Source organism: Cydia amplana, chromosome 21 (assembly GCF_948474715.1).
Source record: "Cydia amplana chromosome 21, ilCydAmpl1.1, whole genome shotgun sequence".
Classification (NCBI taxonomy): Eukaryota; Metazoa; Arthropoda; class Insecta; order Lepidoptera; family Tortricidae; genus Cydia; species Cydia amplana.
The window spans coordinates 5,452,838-5,474,776 of NC_086089.1; the positions used below are offsets into that span (position 1 = coordinate 5,452,838).

The 21,939-nt window shown below is 42.6% G+C and overlaps 2 protein-coding genes across 3 annotated transcripts; one reads left to right on the forward strand and one right to left on the reverse strand.

Moving 5' to 3' along the window:
- The first annotated feature begins 1,309 nt into the window (after positions 1 to 1,309).
- LOC134658106 (uncharacterized) lies at positions 1,310 to 2,613 on the forward strand. Its single transcript, XM_063513712.1, has one exon. It carries the CDS (start codon positions 1,490 to 1,492, stop codon positions 2,519 to 2,521), a length of 1,032 nt encoding a protein of 343 aa, XP_063369782.1. The 5' UTR covers positions 1,310 to 1,489; the 3' UTR covers positions 2,522 to 2,613.
- A 3,641-nt stretch (positions 2,614 to 6,254) lies between these two features.
- On the reverse strand, positions 6,255 to 21,158 carry LOC134657828 (BSD domain-containing protein 1-like). Of its 2 annotated transcripts, XM_063513402.1 has the most exons (10): positions 20,960 to 21,157; positions 19,340 to 19,436; positions 16,446 to 16,562; positions 15,886 to 15,943; positions 14,224 to 14,321; positions 12,623 to 12,834; positions 11,535 to 11,657; positions 11,217 to 11,329; positions 6,476 to 6,664; positions 6,261 to 6,418 (listed from the first exon to the last, which is right to left on the reverse strand). In XM_063513402.1, exons 1-10 carry the CDS (start codon positions 20,971 to 20,973, stop codon positions 6,291 to 6,293), a joined length of 1,149 nt encoding a protein of 382 aa, XP_063369472.1. In that variant the 5' UTR covers positions 20,974 to 21,157; the 3' UTR covers positions 6,261 to 6,290. The 2 variants fall into 2 exon arrangements, with proteins under 2 accessions (XP_063369470.1, XP_063369472.1); XM_063513400.1 differs by having other exon boundaries at positions 6,255 to 6,664; positions 20,960 to 21,158.
- Positions 21,159 to 21,939: the final 781 nt, after the last annotated feature.

A 21,939-nucleotide genomic window follows, 5' to 3' on the forward strand; every position in this document is an offset into this window, starting at 1 on the left:
AAATTTACCGTCAATTTTGCATGACTCACAAAACGATAGTGTAGGTGAAAATAAAGGCAGCTTGATCATTAGCTCGTCGTCGCACACGCTAGGAGTGGGCTGGGACTCTGAGGCAGATGTCATTCATTTTCCTACTCAATACTCTGCCAAGGACGGCCACCCTACGAAACGTTCAATTTTATCGGACTCGTGTAAAATATTTGATCCCCTAGGCCTCTTGTGTTTGCTGACGATTATACCTAAGGTTTTAATTCAAAAATTATGGATTGAAAAAATCGACTGGGATGTTCCCGTGCCGAGTTACATAAACGAGTCTTGGCAGGACTTTGTTAACGGGTTAGCGTCTTTAACTTCGCTCCAAATACCTCGTAATGTACTTTGCGACTCGCCGACGCATATCGAGATGCACGTCTTTTGTGATGCAAGCTCAGTTGCATACGCGGCCTGTATTTATTTAAAGTCCACTAATGAGAAGGGCGATGTTGTAGTCAGGTTGCTGTGCGCCAAGGCCAAGGTCGCGCCGGTCCAGGCTACGACTATTCCGCGATTGGAATTATGCGCTTGCCTTCTAGGCGCGCAGCTCGCGTCAGCTGTTTCTAAGACGTTGCGCTGCCAGATTGCGCAGAAATTTTATTGGACTGACTCGTCAATTGTAATCGCATGGCTTAAAACTAATCAAACCAAATTAAAAACGTTTGTTGCCAATCGCGTGGCTCATATTTTAGAACTCACCGATGGCAGTGAGTTTCGTCACGTTCCAACCGCGTTAAATCCGGCTGACTACCCATCTAGAGGGGTCGAAGCGCGTCGCTTACCTGATTTGCACATGTGGTGGACCGGGCCATCATTCTTATACGAGCCACAAAATAACTGGCCTCAGTTTTCCGCAAACTCGGAACTCGATTTACCCGAGCTAAAGGTTAACGTCGCGATTACTGACGACTCGCAAAAAACCAATGTTATTGATTTCGATCGATATTCGAAACTTACACATTTACAACGTGCGGTAGCTTATATGCTTAGGTTTGCGCATAACTGCCGCCCTTCATCCAATAAAACTACGGGTGTGCTACAACCTGAGGAGCTCGAGGTTTCGTTTAAAAAACTGGTCGCTTTGTCACAACAGGCTAGTTTCCCCCTTGAATTGAATTTGTTTCGTGACAAGCAACCTCTAGGCCCTAAAAGCCCTATTTTATCATTGAACCCATTTTACGATGAAGATGACAAGCTTCTCAGAGTTGGTGGACGTCTGTCCTCGTCGTTTTATCCATTTGACAAACGCCACCCAATGTTGTTACACTCTAAACATAGATTGACTAGATTGCTGTTTCAACAGGAACACATCCGTCTCCTGCACGCTCCTCCTCAGCTGCTTCTAGCCGCCGTTCGCGAGACGGTATGGCCCGTATCGGGGCGCACGCTTGCGCGTACCGTATCGCAGCAATGCGTGACCTGTCGCCGTGCAGCTGGCAACACTTCTGCTCCTTTGATGGGCGCTCTGCCTTCTCAGCGCGTAACGCCTGATTTTCCTTTCATTAGTGTCGGCGTAGACTTCGCTGGGCCCTTTATGATTACAGACAGGCATGGCAGAGGTTGCAAAATAACAAAGTGCTATTTAGCTATATTTGTTTGTTTCCGGTACAAATGTTTGCATTTAGAGGCAGTAAGCACGCTGTCGACGGATTCGTTCATACTTTCGCTGCGACGTTTTATCTCTCGTAGAGGGCGACCTCGCGAAATATTCTGCGATAATGGACGTAATTTTGTAGGAGCGGCCAAGGAAATTAGCGATTACCTTACTTCAAACTCAGACACGGTTTGCAATTTTGCAGCAAATGAGGGAATACAATTTAAATTCCAACCGGCATATGCTCCTCACTTTGGTGGTTTGTGGGAAGCAGGAGTCAAATCGGCAAAATTTCACCTCAATCGTATATTAGGTAACGCTCATTTAACCTATGAAGAATTGGCAACTCTCTTTAGTCAGGTAGAATCTATCCTTAACAGTCGTCCTTTATGTCCTTTGTCGTCCTCACCAAACGATTTCCAACCCTTAACCCCAGGTCACTTCATCATCGGCCGCGCGCTCACTTCGTTGCCGTCGCCCCACCTCGCGGATATAAATCCAAACCGTTTAGATAGGTTTCAGAGGCTCGAGGCATTAAGACAGCACTTCTGGCGGCGCTGGCAATTGGAATACGTCTGCGAGCTCCAACAACGGACGAAGTGGCGTGTTCCAGGACGAGATCTTCAACTGGGTGACCTGGTCCTCATCAAGGAAGAGAATACTCCTCCCCTACACTGGCGGCTTGGACGAATCGCCAAATTGTTTCCTGGCGCCGACGGGATTTCGCGAGTGGCCGAAGTTGCCACAGTAACGGGCACTTATAAACGAGGTGTGAAGTACCTCTGCCCACTGCTGGACGACACTCATGAAGCCTTGAAGGCTGACGCCTCCAAGGGCCCCCAGGATGTTGCGGCTCCTACCAACGAAGGGGAAGCGGGGACCGTACACCACTAAACCAGTTGGCCCATCAGCCGCGCCCCCCGCCGTCTCTATAGACGCCTAGCGAGCCATTAGGCTCTGAGATACACGCTCATGTGCGCGTCACACACGCAAAATATATTTTACATACAATGTAATCTTAAGTACCTCTGTGGAACCAGAATTAGAAGCTTTTTAAGTATCTGCGACTTTTATTTAATACTCATGACATCCAAGCTTGAACAGCTGTCAAATTAGAAGCACGAAATTTTCTTGGATTTTATACGTCTTATACAATCAATGAATCTTTGCCTTACCGAACGTATAGAAAAGATGAATAACACTATTAGACTACTTACTACTATCTATATCGTACTTTATAATTATTTCTATCCTCGAGCTGCCCAGAGTCCTTTAAAAAGGCCTCCCGTTCCATTGTATTTTGAATCTTAACTTTGACAAATCAAAATTGCTTTTGTCTTGGCAAGAAGGCCAATTCAAACTTAGGTACATTTATACGTCCGAATTACTTTGTTATTATTCGCCCGTGCGTCTCACTCGCGCGAATACATGTACGGACAAGTACCATCACGCTCCGCGATTGTTACCCTAAGGTCCTAGCTAAATTGGTTGTCCAATACTTACGCTATGGAATGTCCAATTTAGCTAGAACCCTATTGTGCATGGCACACTGCGTCCGATTCGAACGTCGTGCGAGCGGGACGTCGCTATAACAACGCTATGTTGTCTCGGTCAAACTTCGGAGCGACGTGCGATCGGACGTAGTGTCATGCCCTTGTATGTCCAACAATCACCGAGCGTGACTGATATCTAAATGACATCATTTAGATATCGCGTTGATGTCAAAATCTACGTTCGAATTGACCTCAAGTTTTGATTCGTGGGTCGCTAGCTAGAGAATAAGTTACTCGGTTATCACACTTTTACATGTCGTTTTCACCTTCCTATATACCGACGCAGTCAAAATGCTCAAAAACATCTGAGCACCCCTGATGTTACAGGCGTGTTCAGATAATTATGAGCACCTTGGCCGATTAGATATATCGTTGGCGACCGTACTACATTACGTGGGTATTGTTTTTGGACGTGGATTTTAACAGATACATAACTCGATAATTCCTAGAATTATTTACACTTCAGAAAATATTTGCACATTCGCATCACATTTACGACAATGTTTAGCTGGTACAGTCGCCATCAGATATATCGGAGCGGCCGAGGTGCTCAAAAATATCTGAACACGCACTCGAACGACCTGACAATAGAGGCGTGTTCAGATGTTTGTGAGCGCCTTGGCTGCTCCGATATATCTGATAGCGACTGTACAAAAGCAACGTTTAATCTTAAATTATAACAAATTTCTGTCTAATTTATCATGGATCTGTCATTTTGACATTTGTGTATGTTAGAAATAGACAATATTTAAGGTTTGCTAAAGGTCTGATAAAGGGGTACATTTAGTGTAAAAACTTGAATGACGCGTCTGTGCTATCAGCAATGTTTTTGGGGCATATACAGTCATATGTAAAAAACGTAAAAGAAAAATGGCGTCAGAAGGCGCATCATGGTTGTTATACTCGTCTCTCTCGCACTTATGTAGCTAATTACTTGTCAGAAAGAACAAGCTAGCAACTAATCCAAGATTTGTAATTAAATTCCATCATAAGGAAATAAAACTACAGGTGGAAAATAAATGCAATAGGGAATGAGGACATTGAAGGCAACGAATCAATAGGGAGTATTACTGCAATGTTCTGCCGCCAGAGTGCAGCACTAGCGACGTAAGTATACCATAGAGTAACTTATACATACTGTGCCTTAATATATGACAGTAAAATATGACATTGATATAGTTTGTAGCTTTCTAGTAGACCCCGAAGGCTTATCCTATTGTCTATTGTTCAGTAAAACCGCACGTGCTACTTACCTGCAAAAAAGGGTCCTAATTATTCTATTTGGCACCTGAGCGCGGGCTAGTCCAACGCTCAAAAAACCAGTGTAGGTGCGCTCTCCGATAACGCGCCTTTGTTACGCATCTCGATGACACATGTTAGACTGGTTCTGTAGCGTTCGACTCGCCGGCACTCAGTAACCGAAGTACCGATTTTTTATGCAGGTGGTTGTGGCACGTGGCACGAGCGGTTTTTCTTAACATAGACAATAGGATTAGCCTTCGGGGTCTATTAGAAAGCTACAATCTATACATCAAAGCGGTTTGCTTACAAAAGGCCTGCCGGGAAAGTCAAAAATCGAAACTCAGCTATCTGCCTCTTTATCGCTCGAATATGCGAGAGTTATAGAGAGGTTAGATAACAAAATTTCGACTCTCGTTTGCGGTAGACGCTTAGATTGTGACTGATTGTGGCAGTGGTGCCACCTACGCAGAGTTTCGCGTAATATTCCCTGTTCATTCGAAGTTTAACCTGGTTTTCTAACGGATATTATAGGTGGTGAGTACTGGAAATCCGTTTTTAGAAATTTGATTGTATTAATGTAAGCTAATGGCGTATTTTTTTGCAAAATGGAGCAGTCATTGTCATTACAGCAGACAGAACCGCTACTGTATTTTGATGACAACAATTTTTTTTTATTATTTTGTCAAAGGTAGTTCAGGGCGTCTTCAAATACATTTGAGACTTATTTAAAACCATGTAAGGTAGCGGCCAAATCTTACTGCGGAAAATTCAGTAGACAGGGGCTTTTTTTCGAACAATAGTACCTACAGTCAGCAGCAGAAGTTGCTAAGCGGGCCAGGTGTTCAATATTATCTTGACGCGACTTTATCGTTAAGAGAATAAGAGCGTGTCAAGGTAATTATGAACATCTCGCCCGCTTAGCAACTTTTGCTGCAGACTGTACACGACAGCGATGGTTTTTAGTTTTATCCACAGACAATCCAACCTCTAGACATAGCATAGTCGCGCTACCCCCTCTGCCACACATATGGTAGCGTTACTCCATCTTCGAGTCAATCCCGTGCCGTGATTGGTCGGTGTCTTTGAACGGACCAATCACGGCACGGGATTCGCTCACCTCGTCCCCCGCACCCCCGTATTTTTGGCAGCATCGGTTTTATGAAAGAATTGGCCTAAGCTCAGTCTAGAGGTTGGATTGTCAGTGGTTTTATCACATTCATTGCCACCCAGCCAAACTAGACATCCGCGCCAGGCCACAAAAAATCGTCATATATAGCTGTAGTACCACGATCCCAACTATCGGGTCGTCCGGCCTGGGAACGGAATCATAAAATACCCGACAGTCGGGTTTTCCGCACTGAATGTGTTCAAGTCAAAAGCGGCATTGCCTACGGTTAAAAAAAAACCGGCCAAGTGCGAGTCGGACTCGCAAACGAAGGGTTCCGTACCATTATCTATAAAAACGGTCACCCATCCAAGTACTGACCCCGCCCAACGTTGCTTAACTTCGGTCAAAAATCACGTTTGTTGTATGGGAGCCCCACTTAAATCTTTATTTTATTCTGTTTTTAGTATTTGTTGTTATATCGGCAACAAAAATACATCATCTGTGAAAATTTCAACTGTCTAGCTATCACGGTTCGTGAGATACAGCCTGGTGACAGACGGGCGGACGGACGGACGGACGGGCGGACGGACGGACGGACAGCGGAGTCTTAGTAATAGGGTCCCGTTTTACCCTTTGGGTACGGAACCCTAAAAAAAGAAAAATTCTACGGAATTTCCCACAGACTGATTTGGCCGCATTAACCTAGTAATCTTACAGAGCAAAGCTCTCATAAGATGATTTATTCTACTCTATGGCCGGATTAAGCTTTATCTTCGTCTATGTCAAATTTCTCCCAACTCTCATCCGAATTGGCGCTGGCATCATCTTTCACCTCTTTTTCCCCAAAATAGTCTTCCACCAAATCGTTTCCACAAACGTCAGATTTACCTTTTTTGACGCCATTTTTATTTTTCTGTTTAGTGCTGCCAGTGTCGTCAGATTTACCTTTTTTGACGCCATTCTTATTTTCCTGTTTAGTGTTGCCAGTGTTTTTCTTGTTGTTTTTGATGTTGTTGTTGGCTAAGTCGCGGGATGATGTCTGTTTTGTCTTCTTGCTGGATATTTCCTTCTCGTATTCTTCTAGAAGTAGCGTTTGTTGTTCTTCGGTCAGTTCCACGTCATTCGCGAAGTCTTCTGTGAAGAGAACATAGAATTTTTGTTCAGGACACATATTGACATTTATTATTCTGATTTCTGATTAGGCTATTACTAGTGTTAATACATGTGTAAACCCTCGAGTCCCGTGAATGCAATATTACGTCCGAAATTACAATCCTAAATTCAATTCTAGATTAAAAACCATAAGGTCGATTTTAGGCTGTCAAATAGAAGCGCTAGAAGCACTGGTGGCCTAGCGGTAAGAACTCAACATCCTCCCAAGTGACAGTGTCAGCTAGTACCAAAGGTTCGGTCAGCGCGCTTTGCTCGCTTGGCTCGTCAACTTCGCTGTCGTGTTAGTTCATATCGTATAATAACTTACTCACCGTCCTCCCAAGTCACAGTGTCAGCCAGTACCAAAGGCTCGCTCGGTTCGCTCGGCTCGCTTGACTCGTCAACTTCGCTGTCGTGTTAGTCGATATCGTAACAAATCGTATAATAACTTACTCACCGTCCTCCCAAGTCACAGTGTCAGCCAGTACCAATGGCTCGCTCGGCTCGCTTTGCTCGCTTGGCTCGTCAACTTCGCTGTCGTGTTAGTTCATATCGTAACAAATCGTATAATAACTTACTCACCGTCCTCCCAAGTCACAGTGTCAGCCAGTACCAAAGGCTCGCTCGGTTCGCTCGGCTCGCTTGACTCGTCAACTTCGCTGTCGTGTTAGTCGATATCGTAACAAATCGTATAATAACTTACTCACCGTCCTCCCAAGTCACAGTGTCAGCCAGTACCAATGGCTCGCTCGGCTCGCTTGGCTCGCTTCGCTCGTCAACTTCGCTGTCGTGTTAGTTCATATCGTAACAAATCGTATAATAACTTACTCACCGTCCTCCCAAGTCACAGTGTCAGCCAGTACCAAAGGCTCGCTCGGTTCGCTCGGCTCGCTTGACTCGTCAACTTCGCTGTCGTGTTAGTCGATATCGTAACAAATCGTATAATAACTTACTCACCGTCCTCCCAAGTCACAGTGTCAGCCAGTACCAATGGCTCGCTCGGCTCGCTTGGCTCGCTTCGCTCGTCAACTTCGCTGTCGTGTTAGTCGATATCGTAACAAATCGTATAATAACTTACTCACCGTCCTCCCAAGTCACAGTGTCAGCCAGTACCAATGGCTCGCTCGGCTCGCTTGGCTCGCTTCGCTCGTCAACTTCGCTGTCGTGTTAGTCGATATCGTAACAAATCGTATAATAACTTACTCACCGTCCTCCCAAGTCACAGTGTCAGCCAGTACCAATGGCTCGCTCGGCTCGCTTGGCTCGCTTCGCTCGTCAACTTCGCTGTCGTGTTAGTCGATATCGTAACAAATCGTATAATAACTTACTCACCGTCCTCCCAAGTCACAGTGTCAGCCAGTACCAATGGCTCGCTCGGCTCGCTTGGCTCGCTTCGCTCGTCAACTTCGCTGTCGTGTTAGTCGATATCGTAACAAATCGTATAATAACTTACTCACCGTCCTCCCAAGTCACAGTGTCAGCCAGTACCAATGGCTCGCTCGGCTCGCTTGGCTCGCTTCGCTCGTCAACTTCGCTGTCGTGTTAGTCGATATCGTAACAAATCGTATAATAACTTACTCACCGTCCTCCCAAGTCACAGTGTCAGCCAGTACCAATGGCTCGCTCGGCTCGCTTGGCTCGCTTCGCTCGTCAACTTCGCTGTCGTGTTAGTCGATATCGTAACAAATCGTATAATAACTTACTCACCGTCCTCCCAAGTCACAGTGTCAGCCAGTACCAATGGCTCGCTCGGCTCGCTTGGCTCGCTTCGCTCGTCAACTTCGCTGTCGTGTTAGTTCATATCGTAACAAATCGTATAATAACTTACTCACCGTCCTCCCAAGTCACAGTGTCAGCCAGTACCAATGGCTCGGTCAGCGCGCTTTGCTCGCTTGGCTCGACAACTTAGTCGATATCGTAACAAATCGTATAATAACTTACTCACCGTCCTCCCAAGTCACAGTGTCAGCCAGTACCAATGGCTCGCTCGGCTCGCTTGGCTCGCTTCGCTCGTCAACTTCGCTGTCGTGTTAGTTCATATCGTAACAAATCGTATAATAACTTACTCACCGTCCTCCCAAGTCACAGTGTCAGCCAGTACCAATGGCTCGGTCAGCGCGCTTTGCTCGCTTGGCTCGACAACTTAGTCGATATCGTAACAAATCGTATAATAACTTACTCACCGTCCTCCCAAGTCACAGTGTCAGCCAGTACCAATGGCTCGCTCGGCTCGCTTGGCTCGCTTCGCTCGTCAACTTCGCTGTCGTGTTAGTCGATATCGTAACAAATCGTATAATAACTTACTCACCGTCCTCCCAAGTCACAGTGTCAGCCAGTACCAATGGCTCGCTCGGCTCGCTTGGCTCGCTTCGCTCGTCAACTTCGCTGTCGTGTTAGTTCATATCGTAACAAATCGTATAATAACTTACTCACCGTCCTCCCAAGTCACAGTGTCAGCCAGTACCAATGGCTCGGTCAGCGCGCTTTGCTCGCTTGGCTCGACAACTTAGTCGATATCGTAACAAATCGTATAATAACTTACTCACCGTCCTCCCAAGTCACAGTGTCAGCCAGTACCAATGGCTCGCTCGGCTCGCTTGGCTCGCTTCGCTCGTCAACTTCGCTGTCGTGTTAGTCGATATCGTAACAAATCGTATAATAACTTACTCACCGTCCTCCCAAGTCACAGTGTCAGCCAGTACCAATGGCTCGCTCGGCTCGCTTGGCTCGCTTCGCTCGTCAACTTCGCTGTCGTGTTAGTCGATATCGTAACAAATCGTATAATAACTTACTCACCGTCCTCCCAAGTCACAGTGTCAGCCAGTACCAATGGCTCGCTCGGCTCGCTTGGCTCGCTTCGCTCGTCAACTTCGCTGTCGTGTTAGTCGATATCGTAACAAATCGTATAATAACTTACTCACCGTCCTCCCAAGTCACAGTGTCAGCCAGTACCAATGGCTCGCTCGGCTCGCTTGGCTCGCTTCGCTCGTCAACTTCGCTGTCGTGTTAGTCGATATCGTAACAAATCGTATAATAACTTACTCACCGTCCTCCCAAGTCACAGTGTCAGCCAGTACCAATGGCTCGCTCGGCTCGCTTGGCTCGCTTCGCTCGTCAACTTCGCTGTCGTGTTAGTCGATATCGTAACAAATCGTATAATAACTTACTCACCGTCCTCCCAAGTCACAGTGTCAGCCAGTACCAATGGCTCGCTCGGCTCGCTTGGCTCGCTTCGCTCGTCAACTTCGCTGTCGTGTTAGTCGATATCGTAACAAATCGTATAATAACTTACTCACCGTCCTCCCAAGTCACAGTGTCAGCCAGTACCAATGGCTCGCTCGGCTCGCTTGGCTCGCTTCGCTCGTCAACTTCGCTGTCGTGTTAGTCGATATCGTAACAAATCGTATAATAACTTACTCACCGTCCTCCCAAGTCACAGTGTCAGCCAGTACCAATGGCTCGCTCGGCTCGCTTGGCTCGCTTCGCTCGTCAACTTCGCTGTCGTGTTAGTCGATATCGTAACAAATCGTATAATAACTTACTCACCGTCCTCCCAAGTCACAGTGTCAGCCAGTACCAATGGCTCGCTCGGCTCGCTTGGCTCGCTTCGCTCGTCAACTTCGCTGTCGTGTTAGTCGATATCGTAACAAATCGTATAATAACTTACTCACCGTCCTCCCAAGTCACAGTGTCAGCCAGTACCAATGGCTCGCTCGGCTCGCTTGGCTCGCTTCGCTCGTCAACTTCGCTGTCGTGTTAGTTCATATCGTAACAAATCGTATAATAACTTACTCACCGTCCTCCCAAGTCACAGTGTCAGCCAGTACCAATGGCTCGGTCAGCGCGCTTTGCTCGCTTGGCTCGACAACTTAGTCGATATCGTAACAAATCGTATAATAACTTACTCACCGTCCTCCCAAGTCACAGTGTCAGCCAGTACCAATGGCTCGCTCGGCTCGCTTGGCTCGCTTCGCTCGTCAACTTCGCTGTCGTGTTAGTCGATATCGTAACAAATCGTATAATAACTTACTCACCGTCCTCCCAAGTCACAGTGTCAGCCAGTACCAATGGCTCGCTCGGCTCGCTTGGCTCGCTTCGCTCGTCAACTTCGCTGTCGTGTTAGTCGATATCGTAACAAATCGTATAATAACTTACTCACCGTCCTCCCAAGTCACAGTGTCAGCCAGTACCAATGGCTCGGTCGACTCGCTTGGCTCGCTTCGCTCGTCAACTTCGCTGTCGTGTTAGTCGATATCGTAACAAATCGTATAATAACTTACTCACCGTCCTCCCAAGTCACAGTGTCAGCCAGTACCAATGGCTCGCTCGGCTCGCTTGGCTCGCTTCGCTCGTCAACTTCGCTGTCGTGTTAGTCGATAACGTAACAAATCGTATAATAACTTACTCACCGTCCTCCCAAGTCACAGTGTCAGCCAGTACCAATGGCTCGCTCGGCTCGCTTGGCTCGCTTCGCTCGTCAACTTCGCTGTCGTGTTAGTCGATAACGTAACAAATCGTATAATAACTTACTCACCGTCCTCCCAAGTCACAGTGTCAGCCAGTACCAATGGCTCGGTCGACTCGCTCTGCTCGCTCGGTTCATCCTCTACTTCAGTTTCGACACCGGATAGTACTTTCTTGGGGCTCCTGAAATATAATAATTGAGATTACCACATATTTGTATAACTGACCGAGCGAAGCGAAGGTTTCGTGTTAGGTTTTCAACCGATTTTCGTGAAATTTTCGAAATGTCGAATAAGTTCTTGGAAATTATTCAAAATGGCATAGGTTTGTTGTATGTCTTAGCAAAATGTCAAACCAGAAATGTTTTAAATGATATAGTGATACATACTGTTGTATAGGCTCGGTTTGTTGTCGGGGTAAATGCGCCAGTACAGGGTCAGTATCTGTAGCCGGCAGCTTACGCGCGGCGGCCGCCAAGCGGTCCTGCAGCAACGCTACACGGAACAGGTACCTGACGAAAAATTAACATTTTAATATTGTTTCAGCTACTTCAAATCATAGAGCAATATGAATTATCTCCAAAATTAAACATAATTTGACGACTGGTCTGGCCTAGTGGGTAGTGACCCTGCCTGTGAAGCCGCGGGTTCGAATCCCGGTAAGGGAATTCATTTGTGTGATGAGCACAGATATTTCTATGTATTTGTATATTATATATATCGTTGTCTGAGTACCCACAACACAAACCTTCTTGAGCTTACTGTGGGACTTACTCAATCTGTGTAAGAATTTCCTATAATGTTTATTTATTTTTCTACTCCCGTACTTTTATCTGTCATTTAAAGGGTCGTGCACACACCTTTAAAACCCTACCTTATAGTTGTCAAGACAAGTCTTTAGTCTATTCCCCAAAAAAGAATTTGTGCATACACGCAGTATCTTTTTAGCGATTTTACGATACTTCGTGTAATGACCACTTAAAAAATATTGAATGAAATACAGTGTTGCCAACCTTATTTTAAATGTCATCTCTGACAAATAAGTGAACCATAGACATGTTTTTTTTTTAATTTCATTCATTCATTCATTCGTTTCCCGCCCGTACCCTATATTTTTGCTACTTCTTGAATTGAAAAGATTTGTTAAATTTTCAATTTTATTTCAAAGTAAGTGCTTGGTCGTAGAAAAAGTATTGTATGCAACGTTGTTTAACTGCTAGTCAAAAAATACTCGTGGCGTCTTTATTAACAATTTTCGGCTTCGCCTCAAATGGTTACTCACGCCACTCGCCTTTTTTAACCTCTCTTAAACAACGGTTGCATAAAATACTATTATTTTATTGTAGCAGCAGCTCCGCTATCCGCATACGCACACACACGACTACACACGCACGGGCGCACGCACGCATAAACATATGTGTGCATACATACACACACACACACACACACACATAGGTACTACTCGGGCCCAACCTACCTCTCCCAAAAATCTTCATGAGTGACGGCATCAGGCACAAGCTTGTCATACATCGAGCGCAGCAGCGGGCTGGCGGCGAGGCGTTTGGCGGCCGAGCCGGGCGAGATCAGCTCCGAGCCCAGCTCGAGGGAGGCACGCCATGCCTCGAGCTCAGGGCTCGAAGCTGGGACGAGGTATGTCGCGTCTACGCGTTGGAGGGCTTCTAGCTCTTTCTGAAATGTTAATAAGTTTTAAATTTGGTTCTTATACTATGTAGAAACGTTACTAAAAGTTAAAATAATCTATATCACAGGGCGGACACGCCATACATCAAAAAAACCGGCCAAGTGCGAGTCGGACTCGCGCACGGAGGGTTCCGCACCATCAACAAAAAACAAGCAAAACAACGGTCACCCATCCAAGTACTGACCCCGCCCGACGTTGCTTAACTTCGGTCAAAAATCACGTTTGTTGTATGGGAGCCCCACTTAAATCTTTATTTTATTCTGTTTTTAGTATTTGTTGTTATAGCGGCAACAGAAATACATCATCTGTGAAAATTTCAACTGTCTAGCTATCACGGTTCGTGAGATACAGCCTGGTGACAAACGGACGGACGGACGGACGGACGGACAGCGGAGTCTTAGTAATAGGGTCCCGTTTTTCGCCCTTTGGGTACGGAACCCTAAAAATCATTTGCGTTTATATGTGTGCGCGGCACGTCTGTACACGCGTCATTGTGTATGTGTAGGTAAAAGTCGCTTTACTGAGAGCACGCCAGAAGACCGCCAGATTCATGTCGCGGGGCGAGCACGGGGCGAGGTAAAGCGAGTCGGGGCGGGATGATGCGTGGCCGTTCTGTATGATAATACTAATACTTATTCTGTGTCTATATCTCGGCCAGAGCGGGACAGTCGCTTTGAGCTATCGAGCTATTGAGATACACAAGATGTATTTATTCAGGTTATTCCAAAAATGGACTTCGACCTAATTTAGGGTTGTCATACGTCAGAATCTCCCCTGGGTTTGTGGTCCTTTGTCAGAATTGGCGAGTGCCAGGGTCTTTTTACAAATCTCAACTAGCCAGTAGCATATAACTAAAAGTTTAGAGTTGGAAGAAAGGGAATGTGCTGTAGCTACAGAAAATGGTAGCGCACGAAAGATTTTGGAACAAGAGATTTAATAGGCCCTTATGTACTTTATCATGGCAACTGTAACGGCAAAGATAATTTTAAATAGTGAAAAATTGTCAAATTAAATGTGTAGCCACAGTAATGCCATCTTTCGACAGAAGATTAAAACTGTGAGACTAGGCCAAAGGTATGGTCAATCTTTTCGAGCGATGGCGAAATACCTTTGACCAACTGTCGAGTAGATGGCGTTACTTTTTCATATTTAACAAATTAACACATATCAGTGAAAGAATAAGTATCAAAGTCAAATGGCGTTCTAACAGTTTTAATCTTCTGTCTGTGAGATGGCAGTAAATGTACTCTGTGGCAAATTTACCATGACAGTAACTCTCTATACACTCTTATTGGTAACGGTAAATCGTGGAAGATATCGTCCAGTTTGTTAGATAAATTTTAAAGAGGTTGATAAAGGCTGTAAGTGGAACTGACCTTGTATGTGGACAGCATAGTGGTGTCTCCAGAAGACAAGATGACCTCCGTGTCATCTTCGTCATCTGGTTCAGGGTTGAGGACTGTGCTCACTTGTCCTGGACAACAATCAAGTGATAGTTTAAACCTTTATTTAAATAAGTCGCTGGAAGAATTAGTAATATTACCGTCAAGTGCAACTGGGGACGGATGGGATAACTTTAAACAATATTTTATTTTTATTATGATTATTATGAACTAAGTAATCTAGCTAGTGGAAAAAATAGACCCTAAGACCTTGTAGCCGACGTGCAGGTCAGGATCTCGACGACTCAAATAAAAAGCTCCGATTCTTAGTGAACTGATATAATCTTCCAAAGATACTGGTTACAAAGGGTTCTTGCCAAAACGGTTAAAAATGTAGAAGTGGTGGTTATTGTATGGAGGCTGATGAAACAGTGATTTGCAATGTTTGATCAGTACAAAATGGTTTTAAACAGGGATGTTACAGAGCTCCGTTTCCGTTTCCGTTAAGTCGGAACTTCCGTTTGGTATTACACATCCGTTTCTGTTCCGGTTCCGTTACTTTTGAAACGGAAGTTATATCGGATGTCAATGCTTAGCGCGGCAGCGGGACATGAGCGGTGTACATCAAAAACCAACAGGTTTATACCAGTCATTCGCTCATAGCCCCGCTTGCCACGTGCTGCAGTAATTAGATGTTCTGGTTTATCCGTGTTTTCGAATTTAAAGTACCTATTCGTATGTGTTGTGTAATGTATACCTACTGATAGTACTGACTCAGGCTCCGGTTCCGGTTCCGTTTTCGGTTCCGATTCCGTTTCTGGTTCCGATAAACTAAATTTAAAACATCTGGTTCCGCTTTCGGTTCCGATAAAACCACATCCGTTACATCCCTGGTTTTAAACATAGGTGCCTCTGATTGGCCGCGATACAATATATGTGGAGCGCTGCTATTGGAATTTTAGAAAAAGCCTCCGAATACTAGCCGAACCCGACGGCTGCGTAAGGAATATTTTTATATAAATAAAAAATTGCGTTCGCAACAGACTAATATCTCTTGGGAATAATTACTTTTGACTAGTGTTATCCCTCCTGGGATCTTGTCCCCGTTATCCCACTTGACGGTACGAATAATAATAATCATAATGCCAGTCAAAAGATGCTTGCTTCTGACTTATTTTGGTTCCCCTATAATTATTTTCCACTTTGCCGTAGTAAAGATAAGTTAAGGTACGATAATCATTTATTGCATAATTATAGGCGTTACAGAAAGGTGGATGACATCATATGTATTTTAGTGGAATCACTATAATTTGCCTGTCAGGGCACAATATTTGTTTCCTTAAAACTATATTAACTATACCTATTAACCTTTTGGATGCCAATGACCGATATATCCGCACCGTAGGTTCAACGCCAAAGACCGATTAATCGGTCAAAGACCACAGAGCAACATCGACCTACGTGCATATACATAAAGTTCAACTTCAGTTTTGACACTTCAATGATGGGACGTCAGAGTGACAGCTTTTGTGTTTGACACGGCGTGGAAAAGGTTAACTATATACAAGAAAGGGACATTGAAAACGTCTCTCTGCTAATGCCGCTTCCAGTGATAGCTGGTGGTTTAAAAATACAATATTAAAAATAAATGCTTACCAATAAAAGTGCTGAGACTTTTCTTCATCACATTTGCTGGTGACTCTGGCTCATCCAGCTGAAACAAAGAATATATCTAAAGATAGTAACCTTACTATTTAAAAAAAACGGGTTGCACTCAGGGAGTGCCGGCAGAAGTGAAAACTCAATGACTAGTGCAAAATGCACTATGTATAATTGAGGTTAACGCCATCTAGCGTTATTTCGTCGCATTACTTGAAATCCCTAAGCACATCACTGTACTAACAGTACAGTACTCGAGTTATATTAATACCAGTTAGAGCGAAACTCACTAGATGGCATTTAAATCACTAAAAAAGACTCAATGACATTACATGTAACAGTTTTTCGATCAGGTTACGTGTTCATCTTACGGTCACGTGATCGTGTTACGGTCACGTGATCTGTCTCGAGTTTAACATTTTTTCCCCACCTCAAAAAGTGCACAGCGCCGCTAAAGAAGTTTTCACTTCAAAAACTATTTTGGCCAGCAAAGTGATAATTGGTTCAAAAAAATCTATACTGACATTTCACAGATAAACTTGTTCTGAATTACTTACCTTCAGCGTCTTCCCGAGTGCCGAAGACGTTGTGCTGAACACATGGCTTGCTTCACTCTTCACTGCGGAGCCAATCTCGTCCAGGTCCTTTTTGACCATAGAGTATACCTCCGCTGACTGGAATACAATACAAAAGTGGTTATACATACATATATCGATAGAAAATACACACAGACACAACTTGCTGACGGCTAACTGGGATACAATCTTGTGTTGAGCCAGATATTTTGTGATACAGAATGATATTAAAACTATAGATTGGTTATACTCGTACTTGAGGAGTATAAAAAATACTTCCATATTTATTTCTGTTCTGTGCCTCCGAATAAATTTGTAATTTTTTTATTAATTTTCGCATTCCATCCATCTTTGTCATACTCGTTGTTAAACATAAGCTCGTCTCTTTCTCTTTCGGTGTGCGGGAACTCGTTGGCACGTTGCTCGCGTGCCCAGGTGCGACGAAAGAAAGGCAACTTGTACAATTTGTCACAAGGTAAGCGCTTTAATTTTGAAACGCCTATAACCTATCATGACTTATAAATCAGTACAGGCATTTGTTCGTTAAAATATTAAAGAGATCAGAACCATATAGGATTAAATATTGTAATGATTCATTTCATCAAGTATACGTCAACAAAAAACGGCACTTCATTTGAATCCAAACTTCTTGATTTAGCAGATTTTATTTAAATCGTGAAATTTGAAATCAGTGTTTTGATCTAGATTGACAATGCATCCCTTAGGTTAGGGGGGATTGTGATTGTGTCAAAACTACGTACACACACGAAATCCGAGGAAGTGAAACCTGGTCACTACGCACGGCCGAGAGGACACAAAGAGCTAAATCGACCTGTTTTACATTTCTAATTAAGGGTAAACTCATTAACCTTTTCGACGCCGAGTCAAACACAAAAGCTGTCACGCTGACGCCACGTCACCGAAGTGTCAAAACTGAAATTGAACTTTATGCATATGCACGTAGGTCTATGTTGCTCTGTGATATGTGACCGATTAATCGGTCTTTGGCGTTGAACCTACGGTGCGGATATATCGGTCATTGGCGTCCAAAAGGTTAAACCACACACACCCATGGTAAGATTTTTGATTTTGAAGAGATTGTGTTTTCTGTTATCACGAGATTTTCTTTTCGGGTCCGCAATATGCATCATAAATATTATAGTACAGTTTAAATAAGATAAAGCCGTTATCGCGTGATAAAGCTCATAATAAGATTATTAAGATATAAAAATTAGTGCATACGTCTATAATTTGATTACCAAAATTGAAATTATAGTTTGTTATTGATTTACCAAAACATGCATTGGCTCGACCCATTTTTTTATCGAAATCACGGCTTATCAGGCAAAGATAAATTAACAGATGAGCTTTAATTTAATTAAGGTCATCGCCATAGCTTTTTTTGCCAAGTATTAAATTTCTCAAAGTTTTTAGAGAATAAGATTTGGTAGGTAGTATAGTAGATGGGACTCTAAATGAGGAAATTCTTTAAAAAAATGTAGTTAGGAACTAATAGTTAAGTTTGTTCCAAACTGGTAGGTACCTAAAGATCTGATCGCTTTTTAGCGATAAGACCACCCATTGTTATATCTACTTCTGTTGCTGTTTTCTTTCTGTACTGTTTTTATTATTATATTGTAGGTATAATGTCACTATACCTATGTATAAATAAACATTGATACAACCATATCGCAAATTGTCAATTACATTTGATCACGAGCCATTTGCGCAAGCGCACCGGCCTGCAACGTCCATTAAAATGCATTGCCCAGTGAAGCATCAAGCAATTATATGGACTCTCCTTTTGATCCTTGAGCTGTCCTTTAATTTCGTTATTAGCTAGTTGCTAGCCGAGCACGCGGGAGGGCGAAAAACTAAATTCGTTTTTTTATGCACTCAATATGACTCATATGTTGGTAGTAGTTATAAAAATAATCCATATTTGAACAAGTGAACGGTATTATAATTAGCATACACTCAAGAATGTATTGCAACATTATTTGCCCGCCTGTGTTATTTGCAAGAGATAATTTACTAATAAGACTATTATAATAAACTAATTAATGCATATGAGGGGTATTTTTACTGGACCTTGGGCTCCAAAGGATGCAACTGCGATAAACTCAAAGATGAGAGAGTGAGAGAGATAAGCAATGTCAAAGACACATTATTAGCTTATATTGCCACCAAGTTTATATGTTGTATTGTAATAGAGAAACAAACAATGACAAATAAATCATGTTACATTGAGATAATTTACAAATATTTAAAGTGACTAACTAATAGTTATAGGCTGTGAGTTGTCGCATAAACTATTGAGACCAACCTTGAAATTTAAAACAATACTTCAAAAGTTGTATAGCTCCTATAGTATACTAAGAAGAATTTTTTTCATATTCAATATTTACAGTCATGTTAATTGCTATATAAATGGGTATATTGGGTACCTATATCTAAGTTTTTTAAGTCTATTTGTCTATTAAGTCTGTCTACAAGCTGAGATAAGGCAATTTTGTTTTTCCATTGTTGCATTCAAATGATATTCAATTTACTTGCCATCAGTCTTGATTTAAAATCCACTGCAAACTTTATTAAATTGTACAAATGGACTTAATTGCGTATTTAAACACAAACCAACTCGCGCGGCTACAAGATGTTGAATTGTTGATGTCAACTTTAGCCAGTCTTCTCTGAGACGGGGACAACACCATCCTCGAAACGTCGGAAATCAAACTTAGATACGCGATTAAATCCCATTGTACAATTTAATAATGTGTAAGAATTGTGAAAGTTTAAATCAGTGAACTGCAAACTTTCTTGTATGATAGACCATAGGAGTCTATATGAGGAGCCTTAAAAGACAAAATGAGACATACCTTGGTCTTAGCCGAAGTGATCCAAGAGTGCCACCAGTTGCCAGACGGCTGTTCCACTTGTGGAGTACTGGGCTCACTCGCCTGCACATCAGGAGACCTGCCGAACAATATGAAAGTATTAAAATAACTAGTTGATTCCGTCTAAGCTTACTCTGCACCAAATTTGTCAAAATCCCTTTATGTCATATTTTAATAGCAATTTTATGTTTATTTTGGCACTTCAACTTTGAAAAGGGTTCAAACCCCGGCTGGTACCAATGAGGTTTTTGGAACTTATGTACAAAATATCATTTGATATTTACCAATTGCTTTTTGGTGAAGGAAAACATCGTGAGGAAACCGGACTTATCCCAATAAGGCCTAGTTTATCCTCTGGGTTGAAAGGTCAGATGGCAGTTGCTTTCGTAAAAACTAGTACCTATGCCAATTCTTGGGATTAGTTGCCAAGCGGACCGCAGGCTCCCATGAGCCATGGCAAAATGCCGGGACAATGCGAGGATGATGTTGGCGCTTCAACTTTTACACTCTTTTTGCAAAGTACATGCAGAGAGCTTGGTCCAACTATTATTACAGTAAATAGTCCTTGACTCCAACATATCGCCGGCTGAGAATATGTTTGTGCCATATCCATTTTTGAGCAAAATCGTTTTTTAATGATTTCTAAAATAACAAAAAATATGCTATAATTGACACTAATCGGTAAAAATGTTGTGCCATATCCACATTTTACTTTAGGATATTTTCACTTTATTAACGGAAAATTATCACAAAAGTATGACATATCCACAACTTTTGTGTCATATCATACATTGTACGTTTAACATTTACTCATCAAAAATGGATATGGCAATAATAAAAATGCTTTTATTTCATGATTACCACTATATTCACAATATTTGTATAGTTCTATAAATAGTAAATATATGTGCCTAAATGATAAATAAGTTCAATATTTCCCAAATGTAAAACTTTTTGAGAAATATTTTTTTTTGCTTCTTTTCCCTCTCCTGTAAACCAATGTAAGTGGCGTATGGCACAAACGTATTCTCACCTGACGATATACCAACATAGATTTTTCTCCTTAACATAATTAATTTAAGTAAATTAATAAACATACATTTTGGTAATAACTAAAAACATTATAGGTTATCTACCTGCAGTAAAGAAACCTAATCGCAATAAGCACAAGTGTACTGGTTATATCCTGTTATGTAGTTCGTAAGCTAGTTTCTGTATGTGACCTATTTAACTTCATAAATAACATTTCCCACTTACAAACAACAATAAAACTTAATAGCATTCTGAAGGATAATGAGTATGTCTTGCGTGTAAATCACATTTGACCGTAGCGTAGCGTTGAAATTATCTCGACAACAAATAAGCGTAAATAATAAAAGGAACTGATGTGACTGTGATAATTTATACAATCTTATGGCCTTACATTAGAATGTACGCAGCACAATCATTAATAATTATGTAATAACCATGTGTAGAAGTATTGTTTACAAAATAAAGTATAGTAAACCAATTAAAAACGGAAAAATCTGCATTTATGATAAGAAAAAGCATGTTGACATCAACAATAGTTTGTTTGCAACAAACATTGTCCGCAATACTTACTTTTCAGCCATCATGAAGCAGGTTCACTTAAAATGAAAATAAAAGGGGCACATGGGTTTCTGCACATTAAATTTGGTCTGATTTTGTATGTTTTGTTACACGAAATTTACAACAAATTTGACATAGTTTTGTTTGCGTTGACATAAGACAACTTTTTTTTTCTGAGTTAAAAAGTAGTGTGGCGCTGACAGCCAGATTTTATGCCTAGCAACATTAGGCCAAAGAGTAGTATAGGCCATTGGTCCCCACGGACAAAACTGAATTTTATTAAGGTCTGAAAATTGAAACCGTTTCACTTTAGGACCATTACATTCTGCGTGACATCGATGGAATAACCTCATTAGTCATTACTAGTGCCTAGAAGTGCGGTCGGTGGCGCGTAATAGCCTTAACACATTACAGAGCGCCTACCGCGAACCACGTTCGACGTGTTGCCTCTCTGTCGCACTTGTAAATACGTACGTAAGTGTGACAGGGAGGTAACACGTCGAACGTGGTTCGCGATAAGCCCTCTGCACCGCACCGAGACATTGGTGCGTCGACGCACCCATAAGTGAGAGCGAAAAAGATATATCTCTTTCTCGCTCTCACATATGGGTACGGCGCACCGTGACCTTGGTGCGGCTTTAACAGTGGCACAACTTATCTTTTGGCCGCACTACGCTCCCGCGTAATTTAAACAAAATAAACAATAAATTTTGGGGGTTCCCCATACTTAGAACTGAAACTCAAAATTTTTTTTTCATCAAACCCATACGTGTGGGGTATCTATGGATATATAGGTCTTCAAAAATGATATTGAGGTTTCTAATATCATATTTTCTAAACTGAATAGTTTGCGCGAGAGATACTTCCAAAATGGTAAAAAGTGTGTCCCCCCCTCCCCCCCTGTAACTTCTAGAATAAGAGAATGATAAAACTAAACAAAATATATGACGTACATTACCATGCAAACTTCCACCGAAAATTGGTTTGAACGA

Coding starts and splice junctions, on each gene's coding strand:
- LOC134658106 (XM_063513712.1), top strand. CDS start 1,490: ATGGGCGCTCTGCCTTCTCAGCGCGTAACGCCTGATTTTCCTTTCATT.
- LOC134657828 (XM_063513400.1), bottom strand. Junction 16,563..19,339: donor TCACTTCGGCTAAGACCAAG/GTATGTCTCATT, acceptor ATTGTATTCCAG/TCAGCGGAGGTATACTCTAT. Junction 14,322..15,885: donor AAGTCTCAGCACTTTTATTG/GTAAGCATTTAT, acceptor ATTGTTGTCCAG/GACAAGTGAGCACAGTCCTC.